At 39.1% G+C, this 13444-nt stretch overlaps 1 protein-coding gene across 1 annotated transcript; it reads right to left on the bottom strand.

Moving 5' to 3' along the window:
* Positions 1-2082: 2082 nt before the first annotated feature.
* On the bottom strand, positions 2083-8997 carry LOC139764160 (uncharacterized). Its single transcript, XM_071690704.1, has 3 exons — positions 8840-8997; positions 3959-4283; positions 2083-3376 (listed from the first exon to the last, which is right to left on the bottom strand). The coding sequence occupies exons 2-3, from the start codon at positions 4276-4278 to the stop codon at positions 3313-3315; spliced, it is 384 nt and encodes a 127-aa protein (XP_071546805.1). The 5' UTR covers positions 4279-4283; positions 8840-8997; the 3' UTR covers positions 2083-3312.
* Between the last annotated feature and the right edge of the window lie 4447 nt (positions 8998-13444).

Genomic DNA, 13444 nt, shown 5'->3' with positions numbered 1-13444 from the left:
CTGCATAATCAATTATTCTCACATCCGCCGCAGCTACACATTAGCATACTGAACGCATTATCACTAATCTGGCTCCCATAGAAGTCAATTTGCCGCCTCTAGTTTATTGTAAGAATAAGAGCTATACGAAATAAAAATGTTCACATCTACAAGCATGCTAAAGAGGAAGGGAAACACTGTTCATCCTACTGATTCTACGAGTGATCATGGCCTAACTGACCCACTCCCTTGCAGAGGAAATAACTCGATTTACATTCTATGAATCATCACTAAAATGTCATCCAGTCGGTGAATATTCTTGAATCCTGAATAACAGAAGGGAGTGTTCGTTATCTGGGTAAGAGTGTGGCTGAAGTTCCCGGATCTCGTGGTTATAATAACGACCATTTGTAGACCCATGGAGTTACAGTTTGGCCAGATTTATGTCCTTTGTGACTACCCGAGCAATCGTAAAGCAAAATTACTTTAAATCACAGAGAAAGAAAAGAGAGATATAAAAAAGAAAGAAGATATTCTAATCTTTTGGCAAAGCAGTATCCTAGATTTTGTGTGACCCAAGTGGTTTACCTACTTCCTGTTGGAGGTGAGTTGTGCAATAAGACCACTCATAGATACCGTTACGTGTTGTCAATGTCAGTGCTTCTCTATCAACCTAGCATCAGATAGGTCAGTGTCTTTAAGTTAATGATGCCCCATATCCAGGTCACTGTTGCGTTAACACTTTAGGTTGTTCATAGGTCGACTCCTTCTCATCTTGTAAACAGTGGGATCCTACAGGGTTCTATCCTATTGCCTCTCCTCTTCCTCCTCCCCGTGAATGATTTTTCTTTATCCTTTAGCCCTCCCTTTTCACTTATACGTCATTGATACTACTTTGAATGCTTTTAATTCCTTCCTTTCCCTCCTTACTGCAACACTTTTTCTTTTCGTTGTTGTGAACATATATCCTGCTTTACCATCTCGTACCTGTGTAGCCTCAAGGTGTGGGGAAGCAGTAACCTGGTTTGAACTGAACAGCACGAAATCACAGTAGCTGCCTATATCTTTATCAATCTCACTTATTTCTCAATTATCAAATAAAAAAAAAACAAGATTTTTCCCTACAGTAACATTAAAGTGTTGGACACACTCTTATCTTTCAATCTGTCCCGGAAACCTCCTATACTGAATATCATAAAAGCTGTTTTCTAAAAGCAGACAGTGCTGTATAGGTGCTGAAATAACCTTCTCTGCGACAACGACCAGTTGCTATTATATTTGTCCCAAGAACTACTGCTCACATGGTTGAAGTGGCTCCTCTTCCTCCTACCTCTAAGCCAGAGTGTAATCAAAGACCTGTCATTTAAGGCTTTTGCTATCACCTTTCCTGTCTGCTGTGATGTTACTGCATCGTCTTTCTTTTATATACATACATACAAGCTTTCTGCTTGTGTCCCAGCCATTATAGTTTGGCTGAACCCTAGGTATACGAGTGGCTGATGCAATACCTTAGTTTATGTGTGAAGACCAACTACATGAGAAATGACTGTTATACCTTCAACTTACCACCAATAGCAATGCTGTGGAAATGACTTCATTCTCTCCTCTTTCCCACCTCCTATATCTTTCCTCTAAGAATCAGGCCTACAGACATCCGAGGAGCTCAAATTGATTTCTTATATACTCTTTTTCTCAAACTTTATTTCGCCTTTCGTCCAATGTGGCCATAATTGGGGCATGTTCGATGTTGGTTTATAGAAACTGGATAACATTATAAGTGAAAATATTGTGACTGTGTTTCCCAGAACACAAGTTAACCTGAGTTTGTAAACTGAGAGAAGTGAGGACGTCGAGTGTGACCTATGCCTCATCCCTACACTTGTTTTCTAATTTATTTTTTCTGCCCCGCCCAATGGCAGCTGGTATATTACGCTCTACCTCTGTCTATCTGTATTCACTCCTTGCAATATAATTATACGAAAGCACTGGACGCCTCGTATTCTCCGTTTCTTTGTGGTTTTATCTGTGTATCATGTACACTCGCTACTTTGCAAACTAATCTATGTGATTAATCCCTACTTTAGGATAAATAACTCATACTCCCTATTTCATACTTTTATATCTTATCTGATTCAACAGACTTAGCTGAACTTCTGTTGAGAGATTGTTAACATAACCATCACATGATGTGCTTTTCACGTGATGAATAGTTTATAACAACAACAACAAAATCAGTGAATAAATAATAGAGATATGTAACAAAAATAAATAGATTAATATGTCTAGGAAGTGTGTAGGATGAGTCCAGTCGAAGAAGTCTATTGTGTTTCTGTGTCAATTAACGTATGATATTTACAGTGAAACGCCTCATCACTTGAAACCTTAAGGCACCTATTACATTGTGTGTTCCAGGAGGTTATCCCAGTCCATCACAGTTATATAGGTTTATAGAGCCACTAACCATGCCACTTGCAGGTCAAAACACAAAGTCTATGTCGTGTGGCATGACTGATAAATGAGTGAGTGTCAGCGTAAGTAGGATGGGCGAAAAGGTTCAACACAATGTATACACCTTTTGCCATATGTGGGAGATGATTTAGTGGTCGTGTTAGTAGGTGAGGGATGACAGCAGATGTCAGAATCAGAAGATGCTTTAAGTAGCTCCGGCAGGGTTACAAGATCAGTGGAAAGATTGCAGTCTGGTGGTTAGTGGATCGATATCTATACCAAGGGCAGAGGTCAGAGGGTAGATGATACCGATGCAAGGGTCGGTGTACAGATATACATCGGTGTAAGGGTCAGAGGTCACATGATATCGATGCCAGTTTCACTGGGCAGATGATATCGGAGGTTAGGGTCATGTGTCACATGACACAGGTGTAAGGGTCAGAGGTAATATGATATCTGTGTTAGCGCATCAATATCACAGTTAGATCCAGATGATTATCAATACGAGGGTCAATGGGCAGATGATATTGGTACCAGGTCAGTAGACAGATGAAAGATGGCGTCGGTGCGCAGGTCAGAGGTCAGATGATACCGATGCCAGGGTCAGAGGACAATTGACATACTTGTCAGGGTCAGTTCGAGTCATATCCAGTGTCGTGTCTGGTGAACACATTAGTACAAGCAGGTGACTGCTACATCTCGATGGGCCTGGACAAGTTAGGTCAGTTCAGATCAGGTCTGAGGTCTTTTCATAAGTCCTTGGTGTATAGTCTATCACGGGTCTTGCCTGCAAATCGGGGGAACCCGCCCTCGTCATTGTAGGCGACCTCATACACACACACACACACACACACACACACACACACACACACACACACACTTAGTTTATTCATATTTCTTGTAAGCTTGACTGAGGGCTGTCAACACTGGCGACAGGATGTCGAGAGACCTTGGGAAAAAGAACACCATTAGTTACACTGTGAACAATGACAGCTTACTGGATAGACAGATAGACAGTTAAGAAGCAAAGACTTAGGCAAGCTGGGGTTAGTGAAGCTGACAGATTCGTCAGAAAAAGAGAGGTATTTCTTCAGTTTACACCCTCGAGAAGTTACGAAATTTCTGTTATACGAAAACGATAGATCTATTCTTGAAAACCCCCCCGGATGGGAACACACATCTCTTAGTCTAGATTATATCAGATAAGGTTCATTGATTAGGACATATACTATCACTGACCAAAAAAAAATCTCAGGAAAATGTAAAATTACCACAATTATTCTAAGACTTACAATAACCATTCTCATCAATACTGATTTAGTCAGCTGACTGACTGTCTCTCATTACCCGTATCCTGTGTCAGATGACAACTTGGCCAGACTAGTGGTTATCCCATTATACGACAAATCTGTTAACGAAATGTTTAGCCATAACCTTACCTCTTAGCGTAGCTGGTGTACGAGGAATGTTTAGCCATAACCTTACCTCTTAGCGTAGCTGGTGTACGAGAAATGTTTAGCCATAACCTTACCTCTTAGCGTAGCTGGTGTACGAGGAGTAAGCGTTGTTTTGGTCATAGCCGTAGTTGTAGGGGTCGTAGCCGTCACGGGCAGAGAAGAGAGTAGCGAGATCGAATCCCAGCAGAGGTACGACGACAAGGGCGACCAGAAGGATGACGATGCCTGCAATGACGGCGTACTGGAGGGAAGTGGAGTTGAAGGTGACGGTGGAACTGTCGCCGTCTAAGTTGAGGAACCCAAAGCGGGAAGTCTCCTTTAGTGCCTCGTTCTCCGTCTCGGCGGAGGCAAGGGCAGCCATGAACAGCACAGTGAGTACCGCGAAGCTCTTCATCCTGCCTGAAGAAGAAAAAAGGGATTGTTTGAGACATTTTAGGAAAGCGGTAGATACAGGAACTTGAAAACTTTTTTTTTTTACGACGAAGTAACAGGAACATTGAGTAAGAATCAAAATATCTCAATCAATCGATTGTTTTCGAGGAACTGCCACTTCTGACCCAAAACCACAAGTTAACAACCCGTTACTCAGCGCCGCAACTGCAAAGATAGGAAATAACCTTTGTCCTTTTTCGTATGCAATCTAACGATCCCTATATTTTCATAACAGCTTTTACTACAGTCTGTCATTTCGTTATTGTGACTTTGATTCTCTAATTAAAGATAAAAAAATAAGATAACATAATTCTTTTTTTTTAGTATGAACTATGACTCTCACACATATTCGTCCCTACTCACTCTGACCTATTCATTCGTGCATTCTTAGATATACAGCACTGACGTTCTAGGTATGTTTCTCTCTCATACAAGACCTCAGCGTTAAGAGGACATTATCTCACGAGATCCTCACTACAAGCCCTGCAAGTAATGCTTGCCTCACTCTGGATGAAAAATGGACGAGACCTGCAAGACGATCGTTCTAACATCAAGACGACGGGACTAAGTCTAAGACGACGGTGCTATCACCCATGACGACGGAGCTATCACCCAAGACGGCGGTGCTAACACACACGATCCTGCCAGGTGGAAGACCTGGGGTGCTGCTTTTACCAAGCGATTAACAACAACTGCTTAACTCGTCAAAAATGACCTATTATCTGCAATTATTCTCAACATCTTCCCAACGCTATACAAAAGAGCATCATCAGCTGCATGTGACATACGAGAACGTGAGTGTGTGTGTGAAGGTGAGAGCATGAACATGTAACGGTGTGGTATGAATGCGTAAAGGTGTTTGCGTCAGAGAAAAAGAAGCATGTGTGAATATCATGATGCACGTATATTTCTTTTGATGTGTCAAGGTGCTTTTGATATAAGTGTGTGTGTGTGTGTGTGTGTGTGTGTGTGTGTGTGTGTGTGTGTGTGTGTGTGTGTGTGTGTGTGTGTGTATGTGTGCGTGGGGGATGATATGATGTTTTCCGTATGTGTGTTGGACTGTTGAAAATGATGGGTGATGTATTATGCTGTTGATGATGTAATGTGGGCCAGAAAGTGGGGGGCGCGCAGGTAATGATGAGAAAACACTATTACCCTTAACCACAGCGATGGGCCATATGTGAGAGGCTTTCTACGCTGTGTGTTGCTATGTAATCATACTGTCGCCAGGGAAGAAAGGTGCGCAACAACTTTGGTTAATAGTAGAGCCTAAATAGAAGAAAGAAAACGACATACTTAAAAAACTACAATTATCTTGAGTTACTTTTGACTTTATTTACAGGAAAGTTACCTTTATAGATTAGAAAAAAAAGGGCATTTCGGTTTTTTAAGACTTTTTTGTTACATTTCTGTCCTGGAATCCATAGGATCTAACGTAGATTTTCGTCTTTCCTCTGACTGTGGTTTGGTGCTTGTCCAGCAAATGGTGCAGTATGGGAGTCATTTTGGATAAGTAGACCTTAATGAGGCGGCCAGCCGACCTGAACATCTGGCTCCGTGGTGCACCATGGCAGAAATGCATGACTGCTTAAGGAATCACCAATTACACACAGGCCCTAGAGTCACAGGGATTTTGATACTGCATTGCACTCATGATCACAAGGCTGTATCATCGTCACTGTACGAATAGAAATATAGTCTTGTCGAGGAACTTCTTGCTACAAAGGAATCCATCAAGTCCCTGCTCGTGATTGGAGCAAAGCCTTTGAAGCTGTCCCTAAAACGTCTAAATGCCAGCCATATTTTGAAGAGCACCTTACAACTGCTGCAAAGAAAGAGAACTAAGAGGTTAATTCTATATTCATTAAGATAACATTTAATCCCTTCAAGCTCAATTTTCTCCTGTAACGTCATTTTTCTGCTTACTTAGTGGTTTTAGCTTTTCTTTTCACTGCGTTCATTGCATGTTTCAGTGCTAACGCTTAATGGAATATCCCTGCATGCTTGTTACTGATAGGAAATGCAAGGGAATCATGAACCATTTCTAAAGACAAAACAATATGCTAAATTGAAGGTTGCTTTGTATTCTTCTAAAAACCCTGACTGTCATTCACAGAGAAACAATACTTATTTTTCTGGAATATGATTACGTAGAGCCGAACGGTGCCGGTAGAGGTCAAATGAGGAGTTGGTACACAAAACCCAATCTCAAGATCACAGTTGCAGTGGGTAGGGAGGATCGTCTGAGTTTACAATATTTTCTTTCCATAATAAACGTGTGTCTCATCAAAAGCAGTTATGAGTATTCAAGGTTATTACAGGATCGCTAACGGTTTCCTATTGTGTCTGTTACTTGGGAATGAGATTACAATCAAGACAGTCGTCACAGATATACACAGAGTTACTCAAAGGACAAAGATGGATATCAAAGAGCATCAAAAATGTTGCAAAGTCTTCTAGAGAAATAAAGAAATGTAAAGGAATACAAAGGAATGCAGAGAAATGCAATGGGATTCAGACAACAATAGACCACTAGATCCCCTCCAGATTATTTGTGTTAGCAGAAGATATGAGAAACTCACAGTTTAGTAAGCAGAAGTAGGAAAGCATAAAGATCTATCAGAGAAAAAGCTGCACATTGTCATTGTGACTAAGGAGGCGCAAATCAAGTTAATCTTGGACCGGAATTGAAATATCAAGTCTGTTCATAGCATTACCTATAGTCCTGCTTTCAACCACTCTAATTGGTAAATCATTCCATTCGCCAACAATCCTGTTGGAGGAAAAAACAGGAAATAAGCCTCAACTTTTCCTCCCCACTGAACAATTACGGCTCTTCTAACCACTGGTACTGGGCTGTCACTGTGTTTCCTTCACCGTGACGCTACCACATAGTTTAATGCACACACACACACACACACACACACACACACACACACACACACACACACACACACACACACACACACACACACACACAAAACACATTCCACGGTCACTGGTGACCCAGTTCTGTTGACTGTTATTCGTTCTTTAAAAACTTCTATGTTATTCAGATTTCCACGGATTTGGAAACGTAAACTCGTTTATTTTCCCTTCCCTGTTTCATGCATCTGCACATATCTAGGTCGATACCAATGTAGACACTTCTAAAAAGGATGTTGGAAATCTATCTCGAGTGATGCCTGTCTCTTGGGACAAGATGTAAAGTATACGTTTTCTCTACCAATATAGAGAAGTCACTTTCATCTATCTATTTTTATTTCTTTACGCACAACTTTGATCATTCTAACTGCCACATGTATGCTATTCAACGTATCTCTATTACTCAGAGATAATTTTCTTGATATGAATAATCCCCATCGCTGAGTTTCTCCTTAGTGCTCGCTCTTTACACTGGAGATTTCAACAGTAAAGTAAATAGTGATCCAATATATTTCAATTTTTTTTTTTCTCGCTAAGTCATGCGCGCTATGGTAACCAGATCAGATATCTATTTTCCTTCAGTGATTTAATATGTACAAATAGACTGAACAGATTTATTGTAACGATGTAAATATGATATGCTGTAATACAGTAGCCTGAAATAGGCGACATTTCCCATGAGGTACTTTTTTTTCTACTCAAGTAGAGAACTTCTAATTATATTAGATAAGAAATACTCATTTCTAAGGATAGATTGATTAATGTTTATGGCCTTGTTAGTATATGATATCCTTAGTCTCAATATGAGCAACTCTTATCTAGGTTTCCCTTCGAAGACGATAAATTACAGTGGAGATTTCAATGCTAAAACATATAGTAATCCAAGATTTTTTTTTTTTCAAGTTACGGAGCACGTCAGTTGTGTATCACGAAAAATTTATATATATTTTCAATTGTTTTTACATTATAGCTTTAACATATGAATCTTGTGATTTTATATATTGAAATCTAAAATGAGGGTTAATGAGATATTGTAGTATTTGAAATATGGTTACTTTTGAAATGCGATTCTTTTTTATATGTATATATAAATATATATATATATATATATATATACATATATATATATATATATATATATATATATATATATATATATATATATATATATATATATATATATAAATATATGTAATATATATATATATATATATATATATATATATATATATATATATATATATATATATATATATATATATATATATATATATATATATATATATATAGGCGCTGCCTCGCTAACGCGGGAAATGGCGAATTGTTTGAAAGAAATGAAAGATATATATATATGAAAAATCTCTTATGGAAATCACCATTTTCATTGCCATACCTTAATGTTCTACCAATCTATCTACATGTTGTCAAAGGCGTGTCTTCAGTAACACCAAAATCCATCACTATTAAACCTTTACCGATGACACTTCACTGTCTTATTTCAATATGTCTCCTCTTTTCAGCTACGTTGGTCTCAAAGTCACTGACGTGTCCCCCCCTCACAACAAAAGGGAGAAAAAAAGGCTTCAGTCTGGTCTCACCTTATATCCTTAAGGTCTTGAAGTAGAGGGTTAGAAGATGGTGGTAGTGGTGGTGCTGTTGCTGCTTTGGCGGCTGCTGTGAGTCTGGTGCCGGCTTGAGGCTCCCCCATGGTATATATAGACAGCCATGGGGGCCAGGTCAGGCAGGGCCGATAACAGGAGAGAAGGAGAAACAGGAGGAGGAGGAGGAGGAGGAGGAGGAGGCTGTGTGGTGTAATGTGAAGCACGCGCCACAACGCTACGCTCACCACGTGTTGGGGACAACGCGTCCTTGACTCACACCTCCCTCAACAGACAACAAAAATGTGTTTACTTGAAATGAAAACCTTTTAAGCAAAATATACATTTCATATTACATGATTTCCTACTTACAAGTTGTCTGTGAGAAACACATCGAATCTAAACGAAAATACGAAGCATTTAGAAACGGACATGTTCCCGCCAAAAGCATTACGAGTCCTGGTTGTCATACCGTCGCCTCCGCCAATCACCGCTCGACTTAACCAAACTAGGCCAAGATGGCGGCCACGAGCCACGCGGGAAACTTTTACCGTCTATCCCTCCGCCACACACACCCTAGTGATAATTACTCCCTCATGACCTCAAAGGTAATTCTTAATGTATACTAATCACACACACAGATACATACGTTTTCTGTCAACCGGGCTATGAAGTCAATCCATCAAGATACACCAACGGACGACGAATGGTTGGCATAGCTAACCCAATGAGAGAAACCTGGGTCGTGTGGGCGTGACTATGATAAAACCGCTGAATAATGCAAGACAAAATGTTTACATTTCTATGGTGGTTTACCTGGGGAATTTACTCCTGTCCTAGAACACAGCAGATTTTTCTTACAGGTGGATCCACAGAAGTTTACGTAGACTTATAGTCAGTCATATTGTTTGCTGATGATTGTATACTTAGAATATCTTTTTATTTCTTTTCAAGTATTGGTAGGACGAACTGTTATACCTGATGCCAATTCTGTTCTCACGGGCCCTCTGTGGTGTAATCGTCAGCACTACTGACCACAAGACAGCAAGGGTCAGCCTGGAGTCGGACACGCGTGAGTTTGAATCCTGGGTGTGGCAGTCGGCCTACAGTCAATCAAGGTGTTCATCCTTCCCAAGGGGTTTTGCGCTAAATATGAACCCGGCATAGTCCTCTCTCTCTCTCTCTCTCTCTCTCTCTCTCTCTCTCTCTCTCTCTCTCTCTCTCTCTCTCTCTCTCTCTCTCTCTCTCTCTCTCTCTCTCTCTCTCTCTCCGTAACGCATAAATGATTATCACAAAAGCTCACACTCACACACACACACACACACACACACACACACACACACACACACACACACACACACACACACACACACACACACACACAAAGTTTCATCCTCTTACCACACACGTAACTAGAAAACATGCATCACGTTTTCTATGCAAATCATTATGCTCGTAACTGTTTCGTATAACAGAATAACCATATCAACCTTCACCCTTGAAACATACTATGCTGATCTACATAATGAATATACTGACCACAGTGAAAGAGCCAGTGATGTGGCTGAATATTCAATTTTTTTATAGGTTTGTCACTATATCTATTTAGATAACCAATTAATTTCCACTCACGGTGATCGAATGAGACCATTTGTGTAATACTGGTATAGTGACTAGTAGTCCAGCATCATGCACGTTCCCTTATAAATGTTGACCAGTAGATCATTCCTATAAAAGTTTTATCAATGTCCAAATTCCATATGATTTTCACATACGGCCAAATGTCATTAGCTTGAAGATATATATATATGTTTTGCATATCGTTCTTTGTCACTTCTTTGTCTCCGTGAATTCGTAGATGATTGTGGTCTAACTATGATATAAAGATCATATTATTTTCCTAGATTAAGTGTTTATGTGTGGGTATGTAGATCAAGCAGCAATGTATAAATGGAGATTTTAATGTATACTACATTTTCAGTATCTTTGGAAGTCCCTCTCAGAGAATGGCTATGCTAAGGATTCTGGTTGATCACCACACGAAGATATAAACTCCTTGCAGATTCACCCAAAATGAGGAGCATCCACCGATTTATTTTTCTTTAAATCGATAAAGCCAAAACAGGATGTAGGAAAAGTGACAGTAAGCTTAAGAGAGACAATAACTCAAAAATACTGGGAGAAATAATGAGTTAAGGTAGCTAGGGATGATGCTGAGGCTAGCACCTCCACCACCACTAGCAGCGTCGCCGTCTAGAGGGTGTTGGAGGAGCAACTGATTTCTATGTGTCGAGGTGGAGGCCCCCCCAGGCCATAGGGTGGAAGTAAGTGCTAGTTTATGTGAAGGGAAGGCGGGGCAAGTTTTAGCAGAGACGTGTGATGTTTCATAATAAGGTGCGGCTGTATAGCACTGCGTGTGCGTTCATGTTCTAAGTTTAGATGACTGACGATACACACTGATATTTAGGTATGGAGTTGGGATACAGTTAGAGAGAGAGAGAGAGAGAGAGAGAGAGAGAGAGAGAGAGAGAGAGAGAGAGAGAGAGAGAGAGAGAGAGAGAGAGAGAGAGAGAGAGAGAGAGAGAGAGAGAGAGAGAGAGAGAGAGAGAGAGAGAGAGAGAGAGAGAGAGAGAGAGAGAGAGAGAGTACATTACTGGTGTTCACATTGATCAGATTACTGTAACTGCTATATCAAACACTTCTTTGTATATATATATAAATTTATGTATATACATATATATCCTGGTACACCTGAGTTACACACTTAACACGCGACGTTACATCCGGGTCACACACTCAACACATACAACAGCGACAAGGGAAATTAATGGCACTGATGATAATAAGGCTTTATTTACAGCCTGTAAACAAACAGATGGCAAGAGGAGTTTTGCATTTTGTCTGAGGTTGATATTACTCCACACGTCCCAGAACACATCACAATGGCCATTTATCTTTTGGATACTGATGGATATGTTGGGGAAAGAACTACTTTCCAAACTTAAATGCTAATAATTGCCTTCCAGTTTAACATTCCATACATATTGTCTTGAGATTCTATTAATGACCTGGAAATATAGAAGTCAACTTTGCTTTCGATGTGTTTGGAGGAACCGCTTACAATCTTCTAGCGAATTACTGAATAGATAACTTTATTCAGTGTGTTGGGAAGGATTATAAACCCATGCCACCTGTATATGATAAGGATTACATGGTGATTTAATCAGTCCATTGTTCGTTAGAAGGTTTTGCACAGGTTTATCCAAAGCAATGTAATCATATGTAGACTACAAATATACCTTTATATATTCTTTAGCAAACGAGATGAACCAGTTTTCTTCATTTACGATATCATTTCGGTAAGTGTACAAAAAAACGATTCCGTCAAAAGTCAGTGCGTTTTTCTCGCGAGGTCACAAGGCCATTCCTTCTTCATCTTCGATGCAACAGGAGCCACCAGGTTCTCCATGGTTAACATTAGGCATAAGTTCACCCTGAGGCTGGTGAGGGAGAGAATGCGGTGTCCTCAAACTCTCCAGCGTAGCAGCTGCTAGCGTGACAAAAAGGGGTGCTAGCCACACCTGTTCTCCTGTGAGAGTTGGTGACATATGCGTATGGTGTATTCACTGACACGAAAATGGCCGGGCGAAAGTCGGAGGGCGACAGAGGGCGTTAAATACTTTACACCAACAACCTCTTCCGACGGAGGAAGGAGGGAATTTCACTTTTGGATCCGTAAGTAAATACCTTAACACCTCCAGAGAGACGACGGACCTGTTGCTGCTACTGCTGCTGACTTCCTGTAGCTTTTCTTATTTCTTATAACTCCGAGTTTTCCATCGTTTTGTACTATGCCAAGACACAGCTAAAACCTGCAGTTTTACGTTTTGATTTATGGTGTTGCTTCATATAATGCTGCTATGCATTATCTTGTCTGTCTCTGACTTTTCTTTCGCTGTATCATGATATGCTGTCCTACAGTATATCGCATACACACACACACGTATATATATATATATATATATATATATATATATATATATATATATATATATATATATATATATATATATATATATATATATATATATATATATATATATATATATATATATATATATATATATATATATATATATATATATATATACATATATATATATATATATATATATATATATATATATATATATATATATATATATATATATATATATATATATATATATATATATATATATATATATATATATATATATATATATATATATATATATATATATATATATATATATATATATATATATATATATATATATATATATATATATATATATATATATATATATATATATATACACTAATTTCTCGAGTGACACATCTTGCACTATCGTATTTCATTCATCCCACTTGAAAACGCCATGCAGTAGACTTCTCAATATCATCGTTCAGTAGATGATAAACATGATATAATTAGGGTGTAAAATTTCACTTAACCAGGCCCTGGAAATAATTACAGGAGGCAGATGAAACCTTATTTATATTGCACCCAATACATATGATTTATCGTATAGTATGAAAGTCTTCATCATCGTAAAAGACACC

Source organism: Panulirus ornatus, chromosome 48 (genome assembly GCF_036320965.1).
Source record: "Panulirus ornatus isolate Po-2019 chromosome 48, ASM3632096v1, whole genome shotgun sequence".
NCBI lineage: Eukaryota > Metazoa > Arthropoda > Malacostraca > Decapoda > Palinuridae > Panulirus > Panulirus ornatus.
The sequence above is the reverse complement of the archived record's forward strand: the minus strand, read 5'-3'. Positions and strand labels throughout refer to the sequence as shown.